General features: G+C 40.1%; 1 protein-coding gene across 1 annotated transcript; it reads left to right on the top strand.

Moving 5' to 3' along the window:
• Window positions 1-20,273, top strand: LOC139718435 (nuclear receptor subfamily 6 group A member 1-like). The gene is made up of 6 exons (XM_071629906.1): window positions 1-97; window positions 3,965-4,126; window positions 4,826-4,993; window positions 10,163-10,218; window positions 18,476-19,187; window positions 20,035-20,273. Exons 1-6 carry the CDS (start codon window positions 1-3, stop codon window positions 20,271-20,273), a joined length of 1,434 nt encoding a protein of 477 aa, XP_071486007.1.
• The last annotated feature ends 7,464 nt before the right edge of the window (window positions 20,274-27,737 follow it).

Here is a 27,737-nt window from a genome sequence, read left to right as displayed (position 1 = left end):
ATGATTCTCAGTGGGGAAGAGACAAGCAAGAGTAACCACGAGCAGGCTGAGAACATTGAGGTTGTCTCTCCCCACCTCCCTGCTCTGCTGAGAGAGGGTGCATGGGTTGATGATGTTCATGATGCTTGAGTTGTGGGCCACAAAACTCAACTTGACTTCAAATCCCAGTCCCTTTCGATGTCATTGGCGAAACATGATAAGATGTGAACTCAACCTGTGTACCAGTACACTTTTGATACAGAAACTACACTTTTGATATAGAGACTAGAAAGAGACAGGGAAAAGCAACATGGGGGTGGGGTGGGGACAGAGAAGATGAAAGCTATTCATATGCATTTCCACAGCCTTGATTCCTCCTCCGACTCAACTTACACCCTTCTAGACTCGAAGTTGACACATTTCTCATGGATTAAATGTGTAATTATAATGTAGTACAGAATGTGCTTAACAGATGGTAATGTCACGGGCGATTTTCCCCTAATGTTGACCCATGATTATAGGAATTATCCGTTATCAACCAGAAAAACAAAACAAAACAGAACGATTCACGCTGAAGTTGACTTTGTTATATCAAAATCAAACAAACACGATGAAAGTTTCCTGTTTTTCCTTTAAATTTCATGTCAAAGTTTGCTTTAAAAAAACAAAAACAAAAAACCTCCACCACTCTGTTTATTTTATGATACTAATTTTATCATCATTTAGCCATCTTGAACATGAAGTGGAATTTCGCAATAAAACATTTCTTTCCTTGTTCACTCAGTAATGAGACTGAAAGCGATGTTCCAAGCCATCTTTCACCGTTGAAGTCACGCCTACAGCACTGCCTATCAAGGCCACGGACAAGGAAAAGATGGATAGGATAGATATCGCTGGCAGTCCACAAGTGGCCTTTAGTGTCTCCATTTAAACGGGAAAACCATGCCAGGATATTTACTCTACCACGTTTTAATCCGGCACACAGTCGCTTCAAAACACAAGTTCGCCATACCAGTTGCTCGTTATCAGCCTACAATCGCTGACCACCTGACCACCAGTTGTTGAACTTCTCACAAGCTTTATTTAGGCATGGAGATACACTTGTAGATCCATCATTTGGAATCGAGTTTGATCCGGTTTGATTTGATGCTGTTTGGATCCGGTGTGGTCTGTTTTTTTTTTTTTTTTTTTTGGGTAAGATGACTGCGACTGGCAGGAACATTTGTGTGATTTTGGAGGATAGCTTGTTAGTCAAGAATGTTAATAGGTAATATTTAAACTGGAATGGTGGTACAGAATGTAGTGCCCTTATTTCCGTTGTCATGGCATGATAGTGGCGATTATGGATGATACTTGTCGAGTCGACCTTGATAACACGCATCACATGTGCAGAGCTGCTAAGTTTCCCTGATTCTGCGGAAGTCTTCCTGAAAATGTAAAAATCTGTTCATGTCTGAATAAGAGAATATTAAAATCTCCCTGATTCGTCAATTATTTTCGCCCATTAAAATGAATGTGACACACAGATATCTCATAGCTGTGTGGAATCTCCCTGATTTGGATGGGGGAATATTGGCAGACCTAAATGTGTATGTGATTTTAAACTTGAATGTTATTCTTATCACGCAACAAACGATATGAAAGAATTGGAATGCGGCATCGTAGCAATGTGGCACACATACATACCACCGCCTGCTGATCACTGTTCCGATAATGCCTGATATTAAAGAAGACTGTGTTGCAGAAAGCTGCTTGTGAATTACTTCCTTTCAATTCTGGCGTGGACTGTCAATAACAATCTTTATGAAAAGTGTCGGTAACATTTGGATCGATTTTATTGGCGGTCCAATAATGACGGCATCCGCTCCAATTATCCAGGTTTTCACACACTGCTCAACATGATGTTTAGTCCAATTAAATACATATTCAGGACGCTTTACATTGATACGGGTCCTAAGATATAGGTCTACTCAGACAACGATTGTATGTTGCAGCCCTCGTTTGCAAATATCTTGCGTCTCATCAAATTGCCCCCTGTTTCATAGAGCAGTAAATGTTTGTCTGTTATTATTACAAGTTGAAATCAACGTCAATGCAGTCAGAAATTGAAGCACGTGAAATACTCACTATTGTTTGTTTGCTTTTTGGTTGCGGCTGCTGCTGTACTATGCTTCGTTACGCCGTGTTCCCGGCAGTCACGGCGTATACAGCCCCGTTTGCCCGAAACGTAGCGCGCCGTATTGTAGTCTTGTTCGTTCCAGTGAACATGCTATCAGACGCCATTATCGGCGAATGCCTAGTCAGGCTAGACTACATATTATTTCCCGTCGCGTCTCACTACGGATGGCCGAGAAGCTTTATCACGACATATTACGTGCTATACGTTTTAGTACGGCCTACTAGGTTCCTCACTAGCTCCCTGACTGCCGTGGCAAATTTTGGAGAGTTTAAAAATTTGACACGGCATCCACGGCAATCACGGTTTGCCTGTCCCGTCTTCCAGCGTTGTCTCACGTCCATTCCGTTTTGTCAGCGGTGGCCTGAAACGTGACTGCCGTGGCCACCTGGAACACGATGTAAACGGAGCATTACCTGCAGTTATTGCAGTCAGCTTACAGTGATGTGCAGACCTCCAACCTAACGGTCATTAGACATTCCAGTTGTGATCGAACGTTCGTATATGACATTAATAAAGTTTAATGTTCATCCCATTTTAGAGTTACGAAGTTTTAAGAAGATGGATGACAACACGTTCGGTCTCTCTTTGCCAATACTGTACAGCAAACGATTATGATTCATCACTGTTTTCCCCCTACTGATTCTTCATAAATTGTTGAATATCAAATATATCCATATATATATATATATATATATATATATATATATATATATATATATATATATATATGGCGAAAACTTTGAGCAAAGAAAATGGGTTTTCATCGGGATTCGAACCCGAGACCTCCGGATTACTAGACCGGTGCTCTAGCGACTGAGCTATTGAAAGCCCTAGATCGGTGTTCGTCCCAAACCCTTAACGTGATACTCTCTTTGCTCGTGTGGTCAGGAGCTATAGTGTGTGTATGTGTGCCACAAAGTTTTTGCCATTTATTATTTGTTTCTGGTCAGTTTTCCCTTTCTTGTTTCAATATATATATATCACTTGTGAAGAAATTATATTTTCTTTTCCTGCCTGATAGCCTGCAGTGCCTTGAAGCTCAGAGTTCCTTCTTTTAAAGTGACCTTGTAAGAAAAATCATTTATCCAATCGAAATGAAAAGCGGATTATCTAGTTTAAGGAGATTAATCGTCTTAGTAAACTAACAAACAAACAAACAAAACAAAACTAACAACGAAAAAAGAAGAAAAGAAACGTCCAAAAAAGGAAACGACGGAAGCATTTATACATAAAAGGTGATAGGGGGTGTAGATTCTGATATAAGCCAATTCGTGTGAGCTGCTACTATAAGATTTAAATCGAACGGGAATGCAATGATACTCAATGGCCCATGGGCTGGAGCCAAGGCTAATTAAGTAGCCCCTTGTCGTTGGCAAGGCATAGGGAATTATTGATTCAAGTCACGAGTTTGAAAATCGAACAGTTTTGATTCCATGAAATGATCAGCTTTCGTCGTCAGTGCACTGTCGATTTTGTAGCTAATAATGTTGAGCAAAAACAGACAGATAAATGAAGAGATCTAGTTGGTTCACATGGAAACAACAGTGTCAAACTGCTATTTTGAGTAGATTTTAGCTAAACCCCCTAGTGTTTAGCAGCTTTTAATGTCAAAGCACTATAATGCTGGTCATTAAAAGTCTTACGAGAACAAAAACAAATTAACGACGCAAAATTTTGCAGTTGGTTTTATTCCAATCTCCTGGAAAGAAACGCTAATTTTTAGAATAGCAGATGTGATGAATGACTACTAGATACGAGAGAAATTAATCTTTACACAAATTCTTGTTATTTTGTATTTCCTTTCAGCTTTCGATTTCTCGTTACGCGGAGCAGCTTCCTATGTGCCCACCGCGCCCTACACCCCGACTAGTCTCAGTCCAGTCGCTACAGACCTAACCTCTCCCGCACCTTCAGAGGACGGCAAGTCATGTCTCATATGCGGCGATCGAGCGACTGGACTTCATTATGGTAAGTAAGAAATGACGGAGATAAGCAAGGCTCTAAAGTAGCATCTTCCCTCAATTGATAGGTAGTGATGTCAGTATATATTCGAGATTCTAGCTTTGTGATATTCTTCCTGTTCCGCAATGAAGTTTGTGACTACACAGACAATAAAGCGATAAACCGACCTCAATTTGTGGAATAGACACTGCAATGTATATCATCCATTTGTTTTTTAGTACCTGTTCCCGAAGTTGGCATTAGCTTCACAGTTTCAGTGAGCAAGGGGGAAGGGGTGGGGGGGGGGGGAATGATGTTAGATATGATAATAGATGGGAGAATACACCACAGCAACTAGCCAAAACAATGTTTATATCATTTTACTTGATTTTGAATTTTGATACGTGCACGATTAGGACTATCAAGGCATAATCCTCCAGAGGCATCCAAGGCAAGTTATTAAAAAAAAACCCGAGATCGTTGGTTAGTGAGAGGCCTTACGCACAACACACCTGTCGTTCCAGGTGTACAAATAGAGTTCTTGCCAAAGCCAATGGCAGGGCCCCAAAGAAGGAACAGGGCAAGAAGGAAGAAATTATTTACATAACCTTGCAAAGTCAAGATTATTCAGGCTATATGAACCTTGCCAGTGTTGTTGACGTAGATGTAGTCTCACTAGATGTCTTATGTTTCGTAATGAATACTTTTCGATCTTGCCATTTTCAGGAATCGTCTCATGCGAGGGCTGCAAGGGCTTTTTCAAGAGAAGTATCTGCAACAAGCGCGTCTACCGCTGCATGCGGGACAAAAACTGCATGATGTCGCGCCAAAAGAGGAATCGCTGTCAATACTGTCGTCTGCTCAAATGCTTGCAAGTCGGGATGAATCGGAAAGGTAACACGTCAAAGAGCAGCGTTACATGAAGCATGTATCAATCCTCTGAAATAATTGGTACTGTATCATGTTGTATCATTAAACTGAATATTTTGTCTAATAGGTGAAGAAAAGAGTCAGTGTAACCCTGCAGCCGAGGATTGTACAGTTCTCGTTGAAGGAGAGTACAGTGAATTAGAGTTTGTCACAGTCATGAATGGCATTAATGATACACACATTACCTCTAGAGTGGACCGCGTGTCTTCCCTGTCCGAACATTTAGATTTCTCAAAGCGTTCGTCCATTTGTAATCAACAAATCTCTCCTGTTTGCCCAAATCATTGTGAGGCCCACACGCGCTACGCCGCTGTCACAGTCACATTGGGGCTTTTGTTCCGCGGATAGTATTCCAAAGTACTATGTGGCATCCATCTGCCAGTTCGTGTGTTCAACAAAGCTTTTATTTTCCTTTATTGAGTTACAAGTATTCAGTAGAGCAAGATGACCAAACGATGACCAAAGTCGGACGTCGTCCGACGCTCATTTAGAAAACATTAGCAACAAGATGACCATCGTGCAATACACCAATAGTGTCTTCCATTTGCTAGAATTTAAAAACACCGTCCGTTGTCTTTTGCGCCAAATGTTGTACCAAACTTATCATGGACTGCTAGCAGTGCTGCAGAAGAGATTGGAATTTGTCAATGAGAAATCCTATCCTCTCCCTCAAATTAGAAAGATACGCAAACATTTTTATACAGCAGCAGTAGTAGTAATAAATCGTCTCGATATTTCCAGCACGAAAACGTTACCAGTCCTTCCTACTGCCTGCGATAGTATAATTCAGCATAAGCTTGAAAATGATCTAGATAAACAAACAAACAAACAAACAAACAAACAAAGGAATTGCAATGTCCTAATCACATCATTTGCTGGAGTTTCACACCTATGAATGCATGTACACACCAACACAGACTGGAATAGAAGAAAGGCGGAAAGGGGGAAAATGAGGGAGGGGAGGGGAGGGGAGGGGAAGGGAGGGGCGAGAGAGAACAATGATCAATATGCGTGAACGTCTCCACTCACAAATTACATGCTCTTGAAATTTCTTTGACTGCAATCATTCTTTCGACCCAGCCAGATAAAGAGGCTCAGTGTGGAATCATTGATAGCCATCGATCCGTCTGCTACCTGTTAAGGGGTTATTGCTCCCCCTGCTTCGTGATGTGAAGACCTATTAAACAATACCATACCTTTGCCTTCCGCTTCTCCACACACCCACACCGGTTATACAATGTAAAACTGCATTTACTCTAAAGGAAAACACTTAAGGAGGACCCAGTTGGAATATTGTATATCGCATCCACCATCCCAGTTTAAGAACGGTATAAACACGGTAATAATGACAGGGGCGGTTAATGATAATATGAGTCGATCCTGTAGTAATTAGCAAACTACTTGTACATCTTATTCCCGTCGTTTGATTTGTAATCGTTATCGAAAAATAATTGACATGTACAACAGCCCTATCTTCCTATCAAATCCTTCCATCACACACAGGCCATTTCATGTATAGATGTCTAAGGTTACGTGATGTTAATCTCTGTTCAAATGGTAACTCTATGGACTTTTCATGGACATGAAATTAAACTTCTCAATAGCCCCAGTCTTATTCAATGTCGAGGAAGTGCTAAATTGACAGAAATTCGATTGCATATATCGATTATTTCTGTTTTCTATGTCAAGTTCGCACGTTTGATAACAGAAAACATGACTTTTAGTGTCCAACAATCGCACTGGCAAAATGCAACATTCTACGGCGCCCGCCGGGCCGCCACAGCTCTGTCGTTATCGTGCAAGAAGCATTCTCCTAAAATGCGTCAGTCAGTTTCACGGGCTCAAAGATTGACACAGGTCTGACTTTACGCGCTCTCACCACGGGATGGCGTACTTCAATTTTTATCCTCAGTTTCTGCGTGACTCTAATGACTATCGATGATAGTCCTCTCCTCGTATTGTTGCGAGAACAATACGAGGTTTGTGACGTCATTTCTTTTTTCTGTTCAAAGGCATTGAATTGTGACAACATAAGTTTAATTTATTACACCGTCTTGTTTTCATGCAATCTTACCTTCTTGAACATTATAGAGATTGAAAGTGTGATAATTATGACGTGGCAGCATAAACCTCCCCCGCGCCCTGGTGACAGTGTGTATTCAGTCATGTGCTCAATACTCAATAGAATTATTATATCTGCTGTATGAATGAATGCGATGAGACACAAGCAAACCAAAAGCAATGAGACGTTTTCCCCTCCCATAAATGTTGTTGACGACCTGTGATGAAAGACGAGAGGGGAAAATTGAGATATGAATCACACGTCAATTAGGCAGCATTTAGTGAAAGCAATTTTAGCACACAACACCCTTCAGTGACAGTGAAGAGCAATCGTCTTCATCAGTGGCCGGGGGTTGCCACTGAATTCTAAGAGTAAGTTGTTGCAGTTCTTTTATAAAAACCATGGGCAATCATTAAGAATCGAGAAACACAACATAATCTTCAGACAGCGTGTTCATGTAATCTATCGTTTTAGTAAGCTTCCTCTTCGATAGGTATTAAGATTAAGTTTCGATGGCAATTCAGTGTAAAATGTCGAAAGTTTTGTCAATTTTACACGATGCAAAGATCAGCTGTAAGAGATACCAGTATTCTGTGACAGAAATGTTCACATGTCTGGTTCATTTTGAAGTTTGATAAATCGTGATACATTTAGCAAGTCATGAACTCGTTTTAAGTTTGATAATTTTGTGATACATTTAGCATGCCATGAACTAACCCTCTGGAATAAAGTTCTGCATCTATGTAATCATCAAGGTAGAAACGTGCTCGTCTGCAGTAAATTGTCACTTTTTTAACTATCGAATGAAGCAATGCCATCGATTATTTTGACGGGTCCTTTGCTCCGCGAATAGGACGATGTCCCAATGTAATGAAATCCATGGACGTTTTTCTACGAAGACCTTGGAATCGACTTATTCCACTTCGCCTAATCCAGCACAATATATTTCTATTCATGTGGAATCTAGTTTACGCGCGCTATTTGTTGCAGTGCCAATCAAGTCTTATTCATGACTTTCTCGTTGTCAGGAACAACATACGTACAAAGGGAAACATACGTACAAAGGGAACCTTTGATTATCAATCTACCTATCTATTAATCATTCGTTAAGAAACTTGGCTGTTCTCACTGAATGTCCGTACGTTTCCTACAATGATTGCAAATTTTATCAGAATGTACATGTACTAGGCTTTCATGGGATGATTAATGTAGATCACAAGCCCAGATCCACCAGCCTGAAAATCTCTAGACTTCCCATAGAGGGACAGGGGGGGGGGGGGGTGACAGTACTGTCATCGCTTACTCATTTCCACCAAAAATGTTTCCCATGGCAACTTTGTCCTTGAGAAAGAAAGAAGAATTGGGAAGAGAGAGAAAGAGAGAGAGAGAGAGAGAGAGAGAGGAGAAGATGCAGAAAGAGAAGGAGAGAGGAGTAAAGAAAGAGGGAGACACAGAGAGACAGAGACAGACATACAGACAGACAGACAGAGAGGGAGTGAGGGAAAGGAGGAAAAGAAACTTAACAGATTGCCGTGTGAATGTGACATAACATTACCTTTTTTTATGCCCCTGATTAACATAGCCCCGGAAGTGACTTACACTGCTGCATGTCTGATACAATCGGCTGTGCTCTCCCTCCCTCCCTCCCTCCCTCTCTGGAAGGTAATGAGAAGAGTCAGGCAAGACATCACTATCAAACCATCTTCAAGATGTCGTCATTCTTTTCTCTAGCTTTGAAAAAAAAAGATGACACCATTAATGTACAGTGTGCAGGCGTAATCACAATGAAATATCCAATATGATAATGATACGAAGAATTTCATTATTAGTAGTGATAAAAGTAGTAGTAGCTGTAATGATGATATTTCTGATGATGGGAATGATAATTATAAAACGGCAAATATTACTGTCTTTCCCTTTACAAAATACTGAAGTCGCGGAGTTGTTCAGTATTTGACATGTTTATTGTTTATGATAGTGCTATATTCAAAGGTACTTGACAAGCTGCAACATGGGTATATATGCCGTGATTATGACAATGGTGGAAGTAAATATCATACTCAAACAGTACAATGATATACGGTAGAAAGTGTCGTGATTTGTATAAACTCGGTCTTCAGTTAGAGTATGTAGATTATGAGTCTGAATTCATAGTTTCTCGAGTTTCAACTCATTTAATTGATATGGTAAATCTATCTATTTCCTTATTTATCAATCGATCTACGTATTTTTAGTGTCAATGTGTACGTGTCTGTATGCGTATTTGTTATAAAAATGTTATTTAGCCCCCAAAACACTCAAGTTGTCTCTATGCACGGGCAATGATTATATCCACACAAAAAAGTATTGGATTAGATGCTATACATCAGTTTACCCAAACCACCCGGTAGCGTTATTCCAACTTTGAAAATTGAAGCTTACACGTACTATTATCAATGTTGCAATGTCTTTATGTCCCTAATGGCAAAAAAAAAAGAAGATAAATGCACCCACTCTTAGATAAATGTTTATTACAGTTTTAGGGATCATTCTAAGTACAATGTACTATAAAGTGGTAGAATACATTGTAATGGCAAGGATCACTGCGGCGCAGCTCGAAGCGATCACTGTCCGGCTCTGGTTGTGATACTAGAATAGCGCCAGCTTGTGTTTATTGCTGGAGAGGTTTACTTCCTTATGATTATGAAGAGACATTCTTATATTTCTTTCTGTTCCTCTGTCGCGTTCTTTTTCTTTTTCTTCTCCTTTTCATTTTACTTCTATCTGTCCTTCTTCATTTTAACCTTCTCCTCCTCCTCCTCCTCCTCCTCCTCCTCCTCCTCCTCCTCCTCCTCCTCCTCCTCCTTCTTTTTAAGTGCGTTAATGAACGAAGCGGAAAAGGACAATGACGATACATGAAATCTTGAAGCTTCATTACAAGTTGTTGTGAAGAAGTTAAATTTCAAAATGATATTGCAAGGCGGGCATTAATACAGCATTTGAACTTTTCTTCTTCTTTTTTTTTGGCTCGGTCATCTGTTTTCTTGCGAAAAGAGTTTTCATGATATTTCGATATGTTCTTTTCCTTCCAGCAATTCGTGAGGATGGCATGCCAGGTGGACGGAACAAAAGCATTGGACCTGTTACGGTAGGTACCTAGTTTGTTACAAAGTTTTTACGTCGCGATGTAAAAGTGTAATCAAATCATAATGTAATCACAGAGTGATGGAGTTCCTAATTTTGTCAAAATGTATAATGTTCTTAAAACAAAACAAAAAAGCAAATCAAAATTAACATGATCGGAAATTACAACAGTAAAGTGTATGAAAGTGAATACCTATTTGAAGGGTTGTAATCGATGTGATTGTAATAAGAGTTATATCGAAGTGATTATGAAAGGCTATAGCCTATATATCATCAGCTTTATCCAATGTTTTGCAGATTGTACTTCCCTGAGCCCCACCCGGTTGTCTGCTTGAAATATCGTTTATTTGTAATAACTGTCTGTCTCTCTTGGATACATTTTGTTTGCTTGCTTGCTTGCTTGTTTGCTTTGGCATTGTTTTGGCTGGGGTCGCGAGGACTTTTTTTCTGCTGATTTGGGGGGACAAGCCACCACATTTTCCTTTCCCGGTAGCTTGCATTTCTCAATTGTGTTGGGCTTATCATTCGGCCCCAGTTATTTATTATTTGTTAGTTTCTTTTGCTTGTTGTTGTTTTTTCACTCTTTTGTGCGTGATAACATAGGATGATACGCTTGAGAGAGGACATGCAATATTGATCCGCGATATTTTCATCTTGCGACAACATTATCTTACTAGATTGTAAAGATCAAACCTGCGTTTTTGTCTCTTGCGCATTCCATTACCGAACCATGCCTTTGGAAAGTACAAAAGAGAAACATTCCCATGTCTCCTTTTTATTGATACCGAGGTCTTTTGGGGGTTAAGAGATAAAGAAAAGTAACTGGATGTAACGGGTCGTCATGAAGTCAGGCTTGTTTGTGTAAGTGAGATTAACTACATTCTGCCGGGAGATTTTTAGCAAAATAACAAACAACCCCAAAAATTCTTTGTCACAGATGTCTGGTTATTTCTTAGATTATTTTCCCCTTTTTAAGCCATTGCTTTAAAGTGCGTTTGCGTCTTTTCGCTTAGAAAAATGATTTCTTTATGGATGCGATTAAAGCGGTGAAAATCTGATCTGTAATTTTTTTTATCGGACATGAATAATTATCGCGAAGCAATCACGAGTTCTATTAATTTGAAGAAGAAGAAAATAAATTGGAATGCATCAGTTTGGTCTGTGACTAATGTATTGACTTTCAGAAAATTTTATGCCATTCTGTGAGACACGACTCGAGGAGAGATTGTCTTCATCGCTTGTATCCCAATCCATTTCAATAACGAGAATACCCGAGACGAACACGCGCACAGACGAACACGCGCCCGCACTAGCGCTCGGACACAATGTCTAAACGTACCGCTTAAAGGAAGCGTATAGTTTTCGTTGTGACCTAACTTCAGGTTTCTAATATTTTTTGGTGAAATAATGAGAAACCTCTCATGAAATCTGAAAGAGCATGTAATTCCAAGAGGGATTCAACATTTATTTGATGAAAATCGGTTTTAAAATGGCTGAGATATCCCAAAAAGTGCATTCCTAATAAAAAGTGGGACCCACATTTTATTAGGATCGCTTTGTTTTACTTTGTTTTTTAATGTCTCAGCGATTCCAAAACCGAGCCCCAGCCCCCCCCCCCCCACAAAAAAAAAACAACAACAACAACAAACAAACAAATACTAAACGAACAAACACCTCTTTGGGAAATAGCCTAACAACATAATTTTGTATAATATGATACTCTTTTAATCATCTTCCTGTTTTTGTTCGTAATGTTTTTGTTTGTTTTTTCCGCTGACCACATGGTCTAATCAAACGATATCAATATCAATATCAGTAAGACGATGTACGTCACAGACCATCGGCTGTCAACCGACGTCCGTATCAACAGTAGCGTACTTCACTTCACCGTCAGCTTATGGTGCATAGCGCCATCTACGCTTCTACGATTAGAGAGAAAAATAAATCCTTTCATTTTACCATACCGTCTTTCCCCCTCAATTCATTCTGTATGGCTTTTAACTCTTGCCAACTTTTTAAATATATATATATATTTCCGGAGAAAGGTTGAATGGGTCATCGGAAGGAGAAGGATGGGTCATGGGGGAGATTATGATGAGAAAGAGAGATAGGCCTACTTGCAAAAAAAGAAAAAGAAAACTGAAGAAAGAATAATGGACGGACATAAACTTTTTAATCCGTTATAAAAGTAGATTGCTTATGAGAATGTCTGCCAAAGACGTTATTATTATGTAAGCATATCTATTTGTACGCTCTCACACCGTGATATGCACATCCTAACACGGAACAGGGTCAGGGATCTTGATGAAACACTTTTAGACCCAATATTTTGTAGTGTTAGTCTGTGAGCCCACGTTACGGCATTAAAAAACAATAATGCTAGAAATCCGAGCGTGCTGAATGAAAAAAAAAAACAACAAACAGACTCAGAAGTTAAGCATATTTGCATGCCATCTCTCTCTGAAGTTTTGGCCAAAGTTTTGTATCTGCAACGGAGGAGGACACGGAGGGGGAGGAGTGAGGATGGAATTTTCACAGACGCTGTTCAAGATGAGGTGAATTCGACGCATAACTTCAACCTTCCTTCTTTTGAAGGCAGATAATGGGAAACGTGGAAAGAAATGGATGAGGCTGAATGGAAGATGCGGGGAACAGTAAGAGAAGGGGAAAAGAGGGGAGGGGGTAGAGAAAGGAGATGGTAAGAAAAGATACACCACTCACTGTTCATCTGCCTCTTATGCTTTGTATCACCACCCCCCCCCCCCTTCTTCTAAGACTTTGTCTGGGTTTCTCAAGGTTGTCTGGCTTAGCGTTTTCCATGCGCATTGTCCGAAGTCACACGCGTGTAATCCACTGCAGTGGGCGGGCTGGATGGAAAAAGGTAATATGATCTTTTGTGACCATCCTAAGGGAAGGCTGACCACTTACAAAGATCCCCAGAGGGGAGGTAGGACAGCTCGAGACTAATAAAAAAAAGGAGGTACCCCCTCCCCACATCCCCCCAACAAAAATAAAAAAACAAACAACAAACAACGAAACATCACTTTGAAATGCTGGTTTTAAAAAAAAAAGTGATAAAAACACAAACATAATCAAACCCAACGATTTCATGAGGCTGATGTTAAGGAAGAGACACTGGTGATACTGATTAGTGTCGACTCCCTTCCCAGACATAGCTTCATGTGATGTTTCCAAGATTACAGTCTCAATAGACTGGAATATGTTGACGCTTAGGAACTGTTGCTACATAGGAAACGGTTTGAATGACTGTGATTATCGCCTCCTACTTTAACATTAACATTTGTAATCCACAGAAGAGCAAGGGAAACCCTGAACCACGTCGAAACCATGACGCTTTATCCCTTTGTGGTAATACCTAATAGTTCCGCGACGAGATTAGCTGCCTATTTATGAATCAAGTCATTTGAAGTAGGGCAGAAGTCTTGCAATTACAATACAGAACAGAACCAAAGTTCGAATAAGGATACTGAGAAAGCACGATCGTGGGAGACCTTAAGTATTTGTAGATAGAAAAATCACCATCTAACTGAAACTTTGACCATGGCAAGGGAATATGCTGTACTGAAGCTTTGTGGCTCGTCACTATTAGTGGATGGGCGCCATCTTTAGTCAATAAATGAATTCACCACATTTTTCTCGTTTGACAAAAATTCAGTTTACCAGGGAAAAAATCAGCATCCTATTATCCTTCCGACGATGCTGACAACCGTGACGGTCCAACGACTTTCTGCGCGTTTTGTCTTGACGTTAAAGACTGAAATAGGAGTATTCGTAAACACACATTTATCTTGAGTTCTAATCTCCTTGTACTTTAATCACTGAAAATCCCTCGGAAGAGTTTACAGACAATGAATGATAATGAATATCATACCAGAATTTACGGTTTCGGAAATCATCCGTGGTCGAACAGAGATGGGTCTCATGATCGGTCCGCAGGGCTCGCATCTACGTCAAAGAGAGGTCTGCCCTCCATACATGATTTGGAAAGTGGTTAAATCAACTCCGGCAAAAGAGATCATAAATCCTGCGATCTGAGTCAATCCTGATCTTTGGACGCCAGGAACCATAAAACAACATCCGCCCATTGCAGATGAGAGCAAATGTTTCTCTTTACTTTTTTTTGTTTTGTTTTTCCTCTACGATTCAGTCAGCTTTAATCAAAAGCGCTACGTCGAGATAGATATCGGTAACGTAAGACATCTAGTGATGTCATTTCTCCTCCGTTGCCTACCAATCGCTCGTAAGAGCACTCACGTATGTTGATGGATGTTTATGGAATGTGAAATGTTATCCTGGTCGATACAGCATCATTCCTATAGTACTGATGGTGTTAAATCCGAAGTGATTTCATAGTGTGTGTGTGTGTGTGTGTGTAGAATTTGTCTAATTATGATAAATACTAACGATTAAAATGCTTCAATTACTCTATCTTCAACAAAATAAATGATACGCATGTAGTCTTGAATCGACAAGACGAGATTAAGTACCCTACATACCGATATTTGGATTTGTTATCTTTCCTAAATTCCTCTACCGATCACGGACTTTAGCGCACATCCTCTTTTTAGCACAGCGTCGATACCACTATCTATTTCACTTTCCTCATCTGTATGAAAATATAACGATGCTGCGTATAAGTATTACAAATATGGAGATTAAAGTGTATCAGACTAATACAAATTTCAAAAAATCTTCACTATTTTTCCATCGGTATACGGATGTACTCCGTAAATCATTTTCATAGTCCATGAGAAGGGTATGCATTCTAAGAGAAATTCACCACTGTGGAATGTCGGCATTGAATGGAAAGAATGGGACTGAAGTAATAGGTGCTGACAGGGAAAGGCTGTACACACCTCGGACTGACGGGTGATGGCAAGTGTGGCATATACTAGTAGGGGGAGGGGAGGGGGTGGAGGGGAGGGGAGGGGAGGGCTGGGAGGTAGGAAAGTAGGCGGGATGGGGCACAAAAGAGCTGTGACTCTCATTCCGCCCAATGTACTGCCAGCCAGTTAGCGAGTTGTAGCCCGGCGGAAATGCGTCCTTGGCCCGTTACGTAACGCCTTAATTAACGACTGAAACATGCAGGAGGCGGTGTGCAAGGCCACGTCGAAGCTAATGATAAGCCGAGACATCACGAATGTTGTGCCGGGTACTGCATGCGCGTGGGGACCGGGGGGCAGCGCCCCGATTCAGACTATAGAGGGATCCTGATACTGACTCTAGCTTATGTTCCAGACCACTTTCTCGACGTTTGTTCGATATAAAAAAATGAATAAAAAATAATGAAACCACGCAAGTAATGTTTGTGGCACCTCTCTTTTTTTCTCAGCTCACTTGTTGCATCTCTAGGTTTAACTTTCTGAAATTAATGTGTAGGTGAGTTCCCAGTAGGGAAAAGATCATGATATTTCAGAAGTAGATCAGAAATAAAACAGAAGACAGTCTGTAGTCGAGGCCGTTATCTAGCAACCCTTTTCCTCACTCCCTGGTCACCCTCCTTTATCGCTATTCTTTGCAATCAAATCAGGATGACGTAACTTGAAGGACGCCATCCTTTTTAACTCACTCATTTTTCTTTCCTTGTCCGCATGGAGAACAATTAGAATGTCTTGTGTAAGTGTGTGTGTATGAATGTGTGTGTAACTTATGCGTAATAGGCGCGTGCATAAGTTAGTGTGTAATGATGTGTCGTTTTTCCTTACTTTTTTAACTCTGTAGTGTGTGTGCGCGCGTGTGTGTATGTGTGTGTGTGTGTGTGCATTTTTGCATTTGTGCAGCTGTGCGCAGCGTTCACATACCCTCTGCGGAATCTTACGGCTGTTCGGAGACAGCAAAAAAAAAAAAAAACACACCGATTCTTGGCGCATGAAATTCGAGCACGTTTTATGTAAGCACGTTTTTGTCACCTTGGACAAAAAGCGTGTAACCAATTTTAGCTCGCTAGCAAGGTCACCGCGCTGCACATCGCCTTCTCTGAGTTCGTTCAAATGGGGGGAAATGGAAAGAAACATTAAGCCTCACTTCTTGAGAGTTTGAAATTAGTCGATCGTGTTTGCTTCCAGCAATGTCCAGGCTACGAGCGACCTAATATTATTTATGCTCCAATAAACCCCGACTGTCTGGTAAAATCAAGGCAAAAAAAGTGAGATATGCATTTCTAGACAGCTTTTAAAAGCCTGTAGTCACGATAGAATCACATTTAGTATGTATTAGAGTTCAAATTACCGAGAAAATAGACTGAAATATAATTTTTATTGAACATGACGAGCTTGACAAAATCTGAACGTCTCATTTGGTGGATGATCACACCAGTAGCTATCAGACTACAACCGTCATAATTGACAGAACTTTTCAGGACTTTGTTATTATCTCAACAATTGGAATCAGTAGCTTTGGGTAAAAATACAGTGTAATTACTATCCATAAAAATGGCGCTTCATGTCAAGTGCAGACAGCTAAAAGAAATTCTAAGTGTATGCAATTCGCGCAACAACTACCGTCAGAAGCGTACACGAACGCACTGTATTCAAGGACAGATCTTATGTGAGGGTTTGTTTTTCAAACAGTCACGATGGATGATGCATGCTTTATTATTCTGCGAAAAACAGCCTTGGCGCGATTCCTTCTTTTTTTAACTAAGATTCGAGACATTTTTGAGATTATACTACTAAAAAATTGGGGTGATTGTTGTTTACTTTAACCTTTGGGCTTGTGACTCTCGAAGTTATCCTCTAGTCTTACGAAAAGTAGTTTTACGAAAAGACTCCGCCTCAGACTTCAAATTGGAATTTTCTGTTACGAGATTACCACAGCCAGCTACGGTGGGCATCAACTTTTATTGATTTTGTGAAAGCGTCTGTATCAGGAGCCTATACTACTTACTGTCTCCAAAATGTATGGCATACTTTCTGCGTTGGGCTGTCACGTAGCCGTAGTCCTGATCAACGAGTTCGTCTACGACGAATTTGATCAGCCCAGACGCAAGGATTTACCCATTTACCTATGAAACCCCTGGTAATGAGGTTGATGACGTGGGTCAGAGTTAAGCCATTGCTTATGCCGTTACGGTATCCCATTGTGCTACGATCAACCCTATGAAGCACTGTAAAATATCGGATGCAATGAGTTAAGTCAGGAGTGGCAAACGGTACACGCATTTTGAACATTTCATTTTCATGTACTCGTGCTATGATTATGCAGTCTCAAGAACTGTACTTTTTTGAAGTGCAATGTGTATTGCAATCATATTGCAAAATGGGCGCAATTTTCCCTTAAAAGAAGGGGATTACGAATGTCAGGTATTTAGAACAATTATATATAATTATACATGAATACAAATATTTGACAAAAACGTGTGTCGAAAGCTCGTGATGAAACTGTATGTAGACATGTTCATACCGTTGTGAGATGTAGTCGAGCTAGCTGGTCTCTCGAAAGTGTAGAAGACAACAGTAGGCTCTATATGCTTTCATTGTCAAATTTAGGACAAAGATGAAAAGAATATGGTACATGTAAAGTACAGATTGACGTTAATTTACTTGTTTTGCACATTTAACAATTTCAAGAAATCAGTAAGAGGAAATATTGGTCAGAAGAGACATGGTATTTGATGCAATTTATTTGATTCCATGCAATTCTTGACATAGTGTCGCAACAAATTCCATTGAAAGCTAGAACAGACAGTGATACATTTTTCCATGATTTCATGGTAAAAAAAAAGAAAGATTAGTAACGTAATGAAGTCCTTGGTCAAAACTAGGAAGACTGGTAACAGAATGAATTTCATGGTCAATACGAGAAATAGGCCTATTAGTAACAAAGGGCGCTGTATGAGCAAACCAAACAAGTTTCAGTAATGATGAATTTCATGGTCAAATAAAGAAAGTTCAGAAACAATGAATGTCATGGTCAAAAACAAACATAAGTGGCAAAGGGAACTTCATGGTACGAAATAAGAGAGATTAGCAACGAAGGGAAACTTGTGGTCAAAACAAGACAGATTAGTAACGAAGGGATTTTTATGGTCAAAATAAGACAGATTAGTCACAAAATTGATTTCATGGTCAAAACAACAAAGATTAGTCAGAAAGGAAATTTTATGGTTAAAAGAAGAAAGATTAGTCACACTAATTTCTATTTTGTGAGATCAGTTAGATCATTTTGTGATTGGATTGGTGACTTGGAGAATCCTCGACTAAGCAATATTTTTATTTTTCTCTCATCTTATTTGCCACCAGCTCACCAGCGAGGAAATCGAGCGCATCATGTCTGGTGAAGAATACGCGCGAGATGAGATGAACGGCATGACCACCAAGAGCCCAACGAACGGCAGCGAAGGAATCTCGCCCACCTTCTCCCCGACCTCGGTCGGCTCAAGCTCCAGCGAGCACTTCTTCGACTTCACCGCACACGCTGCCAGCGTTGCCGGCATCTCCACTGCTGAGTACGCGCGTCGCGTCGAACGCGCCGAGCGCGAAGTTACGCGCAACCTCGCCCTCCTTCCCGAAGTGGAGGCGTTGATCGTCGCCGAGCCATCGGAACCAATCACGCTCCCCTTCGAAGTAAGTACAAGCAAGCCGGTGGGATATGCGCAGCTCTTCGAACTTCTCTGCAAGCTGATGGACCGCATGCTTCATCACGAAGTCCAGTGGACCAAACGCTTGCCCTTCACTTCGAAAATCCCGATCTCCGATTCGACCGCCTTGCTGACAACGTGTTTGATTGAGCTGCTGCTCTTAGCCGTGATGCGCACGCAACCACTGGACCTCTTCACCAAGCTCTCACACGTTCTCGACTCCTACATCCCCAGCGAAGACGAGCTGCGAAAGTTCGGCCAAAATGGACTCGAGATCATCGACGCGGCCACCAACGCTCTTGCCAGGTACAGAGCGCTGCAGGTCAGCTTTCAAGAGTACGTCTGCCTCAAGGTCATCTGCTTCCTTAATCCAGGTAACGCCATCAACCTTGAACCTCTCCCCAAGCACATACCCTTAGCATTTTAATCAGTAGCATAAAATGACTGCAAGTACTAAAGAATATACGTCTTTAACCTTTGCTAGTTAAAGAGCCAGGTTTCGGTACACGAACAAAACAAACAAACATATTACATATAGAGAACGCTCTGGCCCTAACATTCATACCAACACTGGCGGATCCAGGGGGGGGGGGGCGCACAGAGTGCGTGGGCCCTCTTTATTTTTTGTTAAACCAAAAGAAATAAAAAGGAAAAATGGGGTGGGGGAGGCGCGTGCACCCCGTTTAATTCTATAAAGGCGCCTCCCTTTTACCGAATTCCTGGATCCGCCCCTGAAGTTATTCCGTTGATGATACGTACATTAGGAGGAAGGAAGATCCGGGTCCTTGAAGTGGAGATGTCCAACTTTTACTTTACAAGAACAGTATTCTTGTGCTTGGGTGCTGCTTAGTCTTTTCTCTCGTTGTTACTCTCTCCCACCTGCGTTTACTTGTAATAAGAGGTTTGTTTGTCTGATATTTGTCTTGAGTATAAAACACTACGAAATTTGAATGTTACTACATATCTTTACTTTAAACGAAAACCCAAACACGTTTCTCACATTTCTAATCCTGAAAATTTACATTGCAGAAGGGGGCTGCCAGTGAATCAATTTAAAAATGATACAGTTGTTACGTAGAATTGAGGAAGAGAACTGGGGCTTTTGTGAAATTCGGTATCAGCAATGAATTTGGTTGAGATATAGATCTATGTAATAATTACCATTCCTTGAAGTAATCGTTAGTACCATGCACTGTGGTGTGCTTTTTTTTCTGTCCACAGAGGTCCCGAACCTGACCAAGGTAGCACTCATTAAGGACCTGAGCAAGCAGTACTACTATGTACTCCACGACCACGTGCAGCTGAACAACAACATCGCAGCGGACCGCTTCCGCGAGCTCCTCATCCTCATACCGCAGATCCGGCACCTGGCCGCCAAGTGCAACGCCATCTCGTTCAACAACGCACCGCTGCTCTTCAAGGCCATCATGCACGCCGGCGTAACGGGCAGCAAGCGCTGACGTACTGCGTAGAGAGGCTTGTGACAGCGCCGGCGTTAGATCGGCGGCTGGAATGATGATGTAGCAGCGAGGGTGTTTATCCTCTCGGAGCAGAGAATACGATTTAAGGGGAGACCACTTAGGCGTTAGAATTGCTGCATAAACTTACTTAAGTTGTAGAAACGGGGACCCCACTGGGAATATTTGGGGAAAATATCTTTGAAATGGGCAAGGGAGGGTCTTTGGGGATGTGTGTTTGAGTATGTAGTGTGGGGATGTGGTTAAAATAGTATCAAAGGCTATTTCATACTAAATGCGAAAAACAGTGGGACAAAAGCAAATAAAAGACAAACCTCGTGACGTGTGTGATCGTGAATTTTAGTTATGCAATTGGAGAGTTAATAGAAATTTCCATTATGGTGTCTGCCTAATGTAGTCAGATTTTGGTCGTGTGTGTAGAAGAGAATAACGAAGATCATTTGTCAAAGCTAATCGCAGTAGAACTGCACGCCGGTTTTTTTTTTCTTTTTCATCGTTTAATACGTGACTTCTGTCTCGATAAAAGAAACAGGGCGTTTTTCTTAAGTGTTACACAAAACAGCCCAATTATCGTTGGTAGGTATTATCTTTAACCAGTTACCAGTCGTCCAATAGTTACTTATTCAAGTCTATGTATGCCTTCTTGTGATGGGCAGATGAGTATAAAAAAACTTAATCTAAACATTTACCTAAATATTCTAATGGAATCCTCCTCTGTTTTTCCATCCGATCTTAACCCTAACGGGGGGGGGGGGGGGGGTCAAACTGACCCCCCACCCCGACATTTCGCGCCACGATTCCGCAACGCGCAAAGATTTTGCCGCGTCGTTTCATAACTTTTTTCATTGAAGTCTCCCGCATATTTTGAGACCAAATTTGCGACGTCCGGGTACACCGTTCTGAAGTTACGTAATGTTTTGCATATGCATGTCAACCCGAAAATAGCTCAAATTCATGATATCGTGTGCAAATCCAATGCAAATTGTGGTGGGTTTTTTTTTTTGAATTTTTTTTTTGCAATTTGTATAATTAATTTACTAAAAATAGAAAGTCAATATTTTTCTATTGCATGACCATTTAATCTTGTAGATGACGTCCGGATCTATATTCCGGCAAAATTTTGCGGCGATCGCGCCATCGGCAGCCGAGATCTGAATGGTGGGTCAAATTGACCCCCCCCCCCCCGTAAAAACTTGGTCTCAAATAGCCCAATTAAAATAGGGTTAACTGACACATATTTCTTGAACTTGCAGACAAGAGAGAAAGGACAAAGGATGAACTAAAGCAAAAATTAGTACTTACAGTAGGCCTACGTGTTTTCACGAAGAGCAGTGCGTGATGATATGTTTTTGGCACGTGAAGTCTTCACTTTGTCGGTCGATCATTCTTTAAGGTATCTGTCGCTTCATCAACTGAAGCTGGTAGCGGTGCCTACGAGAACGACTGAGAGAGAGTGATTTTGAAGGCTGGATGACGTGTTTGTTACTTATCTTGACTTCGCAATGCATACACATACGGGGAAAAAAGTGAAGTGAGTGCCGGTACGTAAAAAGAAAGAAATTTGGTGGGGAAGCTACTCGAAAGAGTCTTCTTCATCTTGCTTGAAAGCAGTAGAAAACTCCAGTATGAGAGAAATATTTAAGAGCGTGAACGTGGGTAGTTTGTCTTATCCTATCGGCCTTTGAAACATGACTGCCTTGGTCTTGTAGCTGATGTAATTTCATAAGTACATGTAGCTCTTCATATTGGTTCGTGCGTATATAAACTATGATAATTATTTCAAGTGTACTTTAAACAAAATGATGTGATATTTGAAGCTCTATTGTGACGACTCTCGTCAAAAAAGGCTTCTTCTTTTGGTAACTTCCCCGCCTGGTAGAATATAAAAGTTAAGGGAAGATGCGCAGAGCGCATGCTGTTTTGTGTAAGATTCAAGCTGGTGATATAAAATGTCTTGAGGAGAAGCAACACAATCACCAGCAAAACGCCACGAAATGGCAAATATTGTAACTTATTCAAGTGCCGTTAAAACTGGTACACATCACGCGAGTTTACTAACATGTATAGCATAAAGTATAGTGTAAGATACATTTTGTGAGCACGAACTGTCAGGTTTGTTGCAATGTAAATATATCTGGGGTAGGAGGAAACGAAAGTGAAGATACAAGAGCAGAAACTGTTTGTTATGAGTGGATGGAACTGTAAAGGGTGATCCTTCCTAACATTTTATTGCAGATGTCTGTCTGTCTACATGTTTGTCAGTATGTATCTCTATCTGTCATTTTGACTGTCTTTTGGTGTCCACGTATGATACGTATGCAAGTGTGTATGTGTGTAATTTTTCAGTCTGTGTGTGTGTGTGTGAAAGAATGTTTTTCAAAATGCATTCGAATGTATAGGTCTTAACGATTTACGTATTCATATGTAATTCGCTATTGGTAGTCTTGTGTACATTACGTAAGCCTTTCTTGATCTTGTTATTAACATTGTTTTCCCTGCTATAGCAGTGATACGATATACGTCTATTTAACAAATGGGTGTTTGAAAATACACCATTTAAGATGGTGACTGTGAATTATTGGCAGCAGTATAATAGCAACAAATAAGAAGTGTATTTTTAAACTGATGAGCGCTCTGAAAGTTGTTTTTCACGAAAGCGCTTCTGGATTAATCAAAATATTTAGTGCCAACTTTGTTAAAACGGTAATGTGAAATATGTTGCTTTCCTTCTGAAGAAAAAAAGAATATTTGTTGGTATCGCCTAAAATTGTCGTGGGTTGCTAATTTTCTGTCATCCAAGCCTTGCTACTGCAACCTACGTTTTCTGCCCGTCAACAGAACCTATTCGCCACAAGAACTGCAGTCAGACTGAGTCAACCACATCAAAACGCCCTATTTGCCTATTTCGTCTCACCAAGTTTATTGAGATCTTGTTTGAAATAGTTGAGATGACTCACAAAATTTCTGTGGCCATTGGCCTTAACCAGTTATAGAGCCAGTGCAAGTCTTTCTTTTGGCAAACAGGTAAAGCATTCTCCAATCTTGTCTGTTGCCATGGCTACAACCATGATGTCAGCATCATGGGGGAAAAAGGATTCCTTGTGCTCACGTTTTTATCCAGTAGAATGAAGTCTTTATTCTCATAGGAAAGAACCACTTAATGAGGCTGAAATCGTGGAACAGAAACGAAGTGCCACGGACAACGTCTTCAACATCATTTGGAATCACCACTCACAGCTTCAATGATGCTCCAGGAGTTCAGTCGTCCCATTGCTCAGTTGAAGTAATGGAGAAAATTGTCATTTTTTATTATACGTCTTGCAGCCTCATGCTGCTGTAAGAAAGTGATTCAAATTTCAAACTTGTTGAGGCTGGCCACGATGCTCTTACAATGTCGTTGATTTCTTCTTGAGTTCTTTCGTATTAAACTTAATAATTATGACAGCACACACCCATACTATTACACCGCAGAAGGGAAGAAATGAATGCCAAAATGATAAACGTAAAAGTTATGCTAAAATAGTGAAGCTGCGCGTGTAAACCGAAGAAGTATAATTCATACAGGACTGATGTGCCTATTTGGCTTTGATTATATAGCTGCAATATACTTTACTTTTTTTTTTTGCTGTTTTGGTCATAGCATTTTTCGTCTTTCTTTACTTGTACTCAACTCAAAATGCTAGCTCAATAAATGTATCCATGACAACAGACCAAAATCGTGCAGCTGCCTGTAAACATTCGTCGTTTGGATAAACCTATAGAGAGTTGTGCTAGCATTTAATTTTCTTCTCTTGTGGGCAAGACAGCGTATGCTAGGTTGCCTGCGTGCTCGTTTAATAATATAGATAACCTTATGTGTTATGTTTTGATGATTTAACCAAAGACTTTTGTTACCGCAATAATTTGACTTTCATCGTGTGCTGTAAGTGTACAAGACGATAGTTTAAATGTTGTTTTTTTCAGCTGGGATCAACATCTAAACGTCAGATAACACATACTGGCCGTGAGGCAGTGATTTTTTTTTTTTATTACTTTGAATAGTCACGTTCACAATGATGTCAATAATTGGTTCATTTTGTAATAATCTTTCGTGAAATGTCAGTAAATCTTTTTGATGGATAAGGATTAAATGGCATTTAAAATATCATGCACCCCTCTACAAGAGTCTTTGCAGGGGGCAACAAGCGAGCGCGTGTTGCGCGGCGCTTCATGTGTTCCTACTCAAAAGAAGTCAGAGTTCTACTCCAAAACCATTTAAGTGCAGTGGCGGATCCAGAGGGGGGCGCAACCGGCGCACGCCCCCCCCCCCTCTATTTTTCCTTAAAAACAAAAGAAAAAAATGGAATGAAACCCGGAAGTGGCACCAGAAATATTAGTTGCGCCCCCCCCCTTTTTTTTTTTTTACAGAATTTCTGGATCCGCCCCTGTAAGTGCACTTCTGTGTGACGATGTAGTTCTTGGCATTCAAGAAATGTCACGATAATGCGCGATGTAAATTCCCTACAACCCATACAATTTGTACTGCCAACGAGTTGTCGTGTGCTGGCATGAGCATCGCAAACAAATCTTTCACAAAACAAACAGAAAATGTGGTGTATACTCATCGTCCTCAGAAAACTGTTGGTTAAACAGCCATAGCTCGTTAAAAAAAAAGAATTTCAAATCAAAATAGTTTCTTTTGAAAGTATCTACCTAAATTCCATAAAAACAAATGTATCATAATTACGTCTTATAGATACGTGTTACACTTAAGTGGGGAAAATGAAACTCAAGGCATTTCCTTGTCCTGTCCCTAACGTGAAATAACCACTGTGGTCCTCATCGGATCTCAAAATGTAGCAACATAGATTGTGAAACATCCTGGTCCAGCCTGTCTCTGGGATATTTGCCTTCATTAATCACTTACAAGTAAAGAAAAAAAAAGAGAGAAAGTAATGACCACGCATTATAATGACTTTAAAGAGTCAGAGCTATCAGAACCATACTGACTCTCACAAAGATGTGTGCGAATTGTTTGTCAATTTTATACACGATATTGATTTTTTAGAAGTTTTTTTTTTTTTCCGGGTAGAAATGTTTAATGCAGCTGCCTGGTACATCTTAAGATACTTTGTGCCATCATGTTGTCGTTGTGTTTTATTATCATCTTTTTTCACTCTGTAAATATTGTAGACAATTTGAATACCTCAAAGCACTTCAAGAGACACATAGATGGCTGCATTGCATGTTCATGATGAAGTACTGAATGAGACTCTGTGTGCTGCTTCAAAGCAATGGGATTTTTTTCCATGGCTCTGGTCTACAAAGCGGGTTTTTACGCCGCTCTTTTTATGACAAAATCATGTCTTTCTCGCGTGGTATTCTGTTCGTTGTTTTTTTATTTCTATCTCTCTCTCGGTGTGTGTTTATTTTTTATGGGTTCCGTTTTCAAGGATACATGAGAACAACCGCCAAGACAGGGTTGACTACACGGGTTGAACACGATGTCTGCAGATGTCATCTCGTGGTCCCGAGTACTTCTTTTGTGTTCGGTTAGGCGTTTCCTTGATTGGCTATACTCGCTGCTTACAGGATCATGAAAATCTATTTTAATGTATCAGAATGCTAACTTACCGTACAAAAGTGACATTGATGACCCAAGAATCAAGATTTGAAATCCAACGTTGTTCTTGAAATCCGCATGATGTTATTACGGTTGAAAATCTATGTAACCACAATTAAAGGATCATAATATAAACCGCTACAGAAATAATAGATTTAACATATTAATCTATCAATTCTTCAAATATCTCATGTACTGGTTCACTACAGTTATCGTACTTTAGCCACTGGGAGTAATAACTGGGACGGATTTCCGTTGGAAATTATAAGATAATGAAAAAACGATATTCCCGTCAAGTGTACTCAGATTTTGCTGAGCTGAGTTCGTTATATTGCTCTCGAACCCACTACATTTTAGCTGCATTACAGATTTGTGATGTTTTTATGTGATTACTAATTGTTTCTCTATGATATCCATCAAACCTGTGTCTATCTAGCGCTGTATTAATCGCAATACAAATTCCAGGCAAATTTTACAAGTAGTATCGACTTTTTACATTTTATTTACAGTGGTGCAGCTGAACAGGGTCTATACAATTATACAAAGGTGGACGTTTTCTGTGTTTGTACGTAATTAAAGATGGATGCTGTCTCTTGTTTCATTGAATTCATTGTGTGTATGTCGTTTTGTTTTGTCCGCAAATATATATTATATCCATCAATACCTAAATACTTTTGAATGAAATGAGGGACAATCCAAAATTAGATTGCTAATCTCAACCTTATAGATTTAGAAGTCAATCTTTTTCTCAATCTAGTTTTGGATTATAGTAGTCCCTCATCACAATCTCATAGATTGATTTCCCACCTAAGGAACTTAGATTATATATATATATATATATATATATATATATATATATATATATATTATAAGTCGAATTTCTTTCATTATTATGGTACCCACAATGAGGCACCGTGTACATTTGGGAAGGGAATATTCTCTCGCACTATAATATATATATATATATATATATATATATATATATATATATATATCATAGATATGAAGAAACCATTTTTTCATTTTTAAGTTCAGTCTCCCGGCAGGTATTCACGATTATATTTGTAGTCAGGGCGAATCTTTCCATTTATTTCTTTCTTTTTTAAATCAAAAACACAGCAAGAAAATAGTTAAGATAAGTTCTCAAATTTCCATCGCATTCTAATTTGATGCTGAAGAAGGAAATTATAGATTCACTTCAGTTGGTTCCGTTTTGAATGTGTGTGTGTGTGTGTGCGTGTGTGTGTGTAAGGGAGAGAGTGAAGTGGTGTTGGTGGTGTTGTTGTTGTTGTTGTTGGTGGTGGTGGTGTGTGTGTGTGTTCTGAAGTATCGAAAAGGAGTGATATTGTACCGTGTCTTTTGGATTTTCAAATTCTATAAAGGTTTCGATTCACACATAGGGATTACTGCATCACAGCATGTTAGTCAGTGGTGAAAATGATGACGGTGATGATGGTGAAGATGAAAAGGAAGACGATGACTATAATATGTTTGTGTGTATGTGTGTGTGTGTGTGTGTGTGTGTACGATGTGTTTTGTTGTGACCAGTGTATGAAGAGCTTTTTTTTTTCTGTGACAGCACTCAGAAAACAACTTAATAACTCTCGTCGTGTCGAATTTGACAGCGTAATTTAATGCAGGTTGTTGTGCATCAAGTACACCTTCTGTCTTACAGCGTCCCGCAGCTGCTGTGCCAAATGAAAGACGACCCTCGTGAATTCAGTGCGAGATCTAACGGTCGCTATCACTGCAAGGAGAGTGGACTCCTTTTTCCAGCCTTTCAGAGGAGAAAGAATTTTATCTGAGCATCAGGAACAATTGTTATCTCCACCCAAGAATGATAC

The sequence above is a fragment of the Diadema antillarum genome, unplaced genomic scaffold, assembly GCF_040938485.1.
Source record: "Diadema antillarum isolate AM-2024a unplaced genomic scaffold, OU_Dant_1.0 scf00000094, whole genome shotgun sequence".
Lineage (NCBI taxonomy): Eukaryota > Metazoa > Echinodermata > Echinoidea > Diadematoida > Diadematidae > Diadema > Diadema antillarum.
Note: the sequence above shows the minus strand (reverse complement) of the source record. Positions and strands in the feature narration are given on the sequence as shown.

What these genes read in the sequence shown, in the direction of transcription:
- LOC139718435 (XM_071629906.1), top strand. Translation starts at nt 1, where the DNA reads ATGATTCTCAGTGGGGAAGAGACAAGCAAGAGTAACCACGAGCAGGCT. An exon ending in AGCGACTGGACTTCATTATG is followed by an intron (nt 4,127 to 4,825) that starts GTAAGTAAGAAA and finishes TGCCATTTTCAG; the next exon opens with GAATCGTCTCATGCGAGGGC. An exon ending in AGTCGGGATGAATCGGAAAG is followed by an intron (nt 4,994 to 10,162) that starts GTAACACGTCAA and finishes TTTTCCTTCCAG; the next exon opens with CAATTCGTGAGGATGGCATG.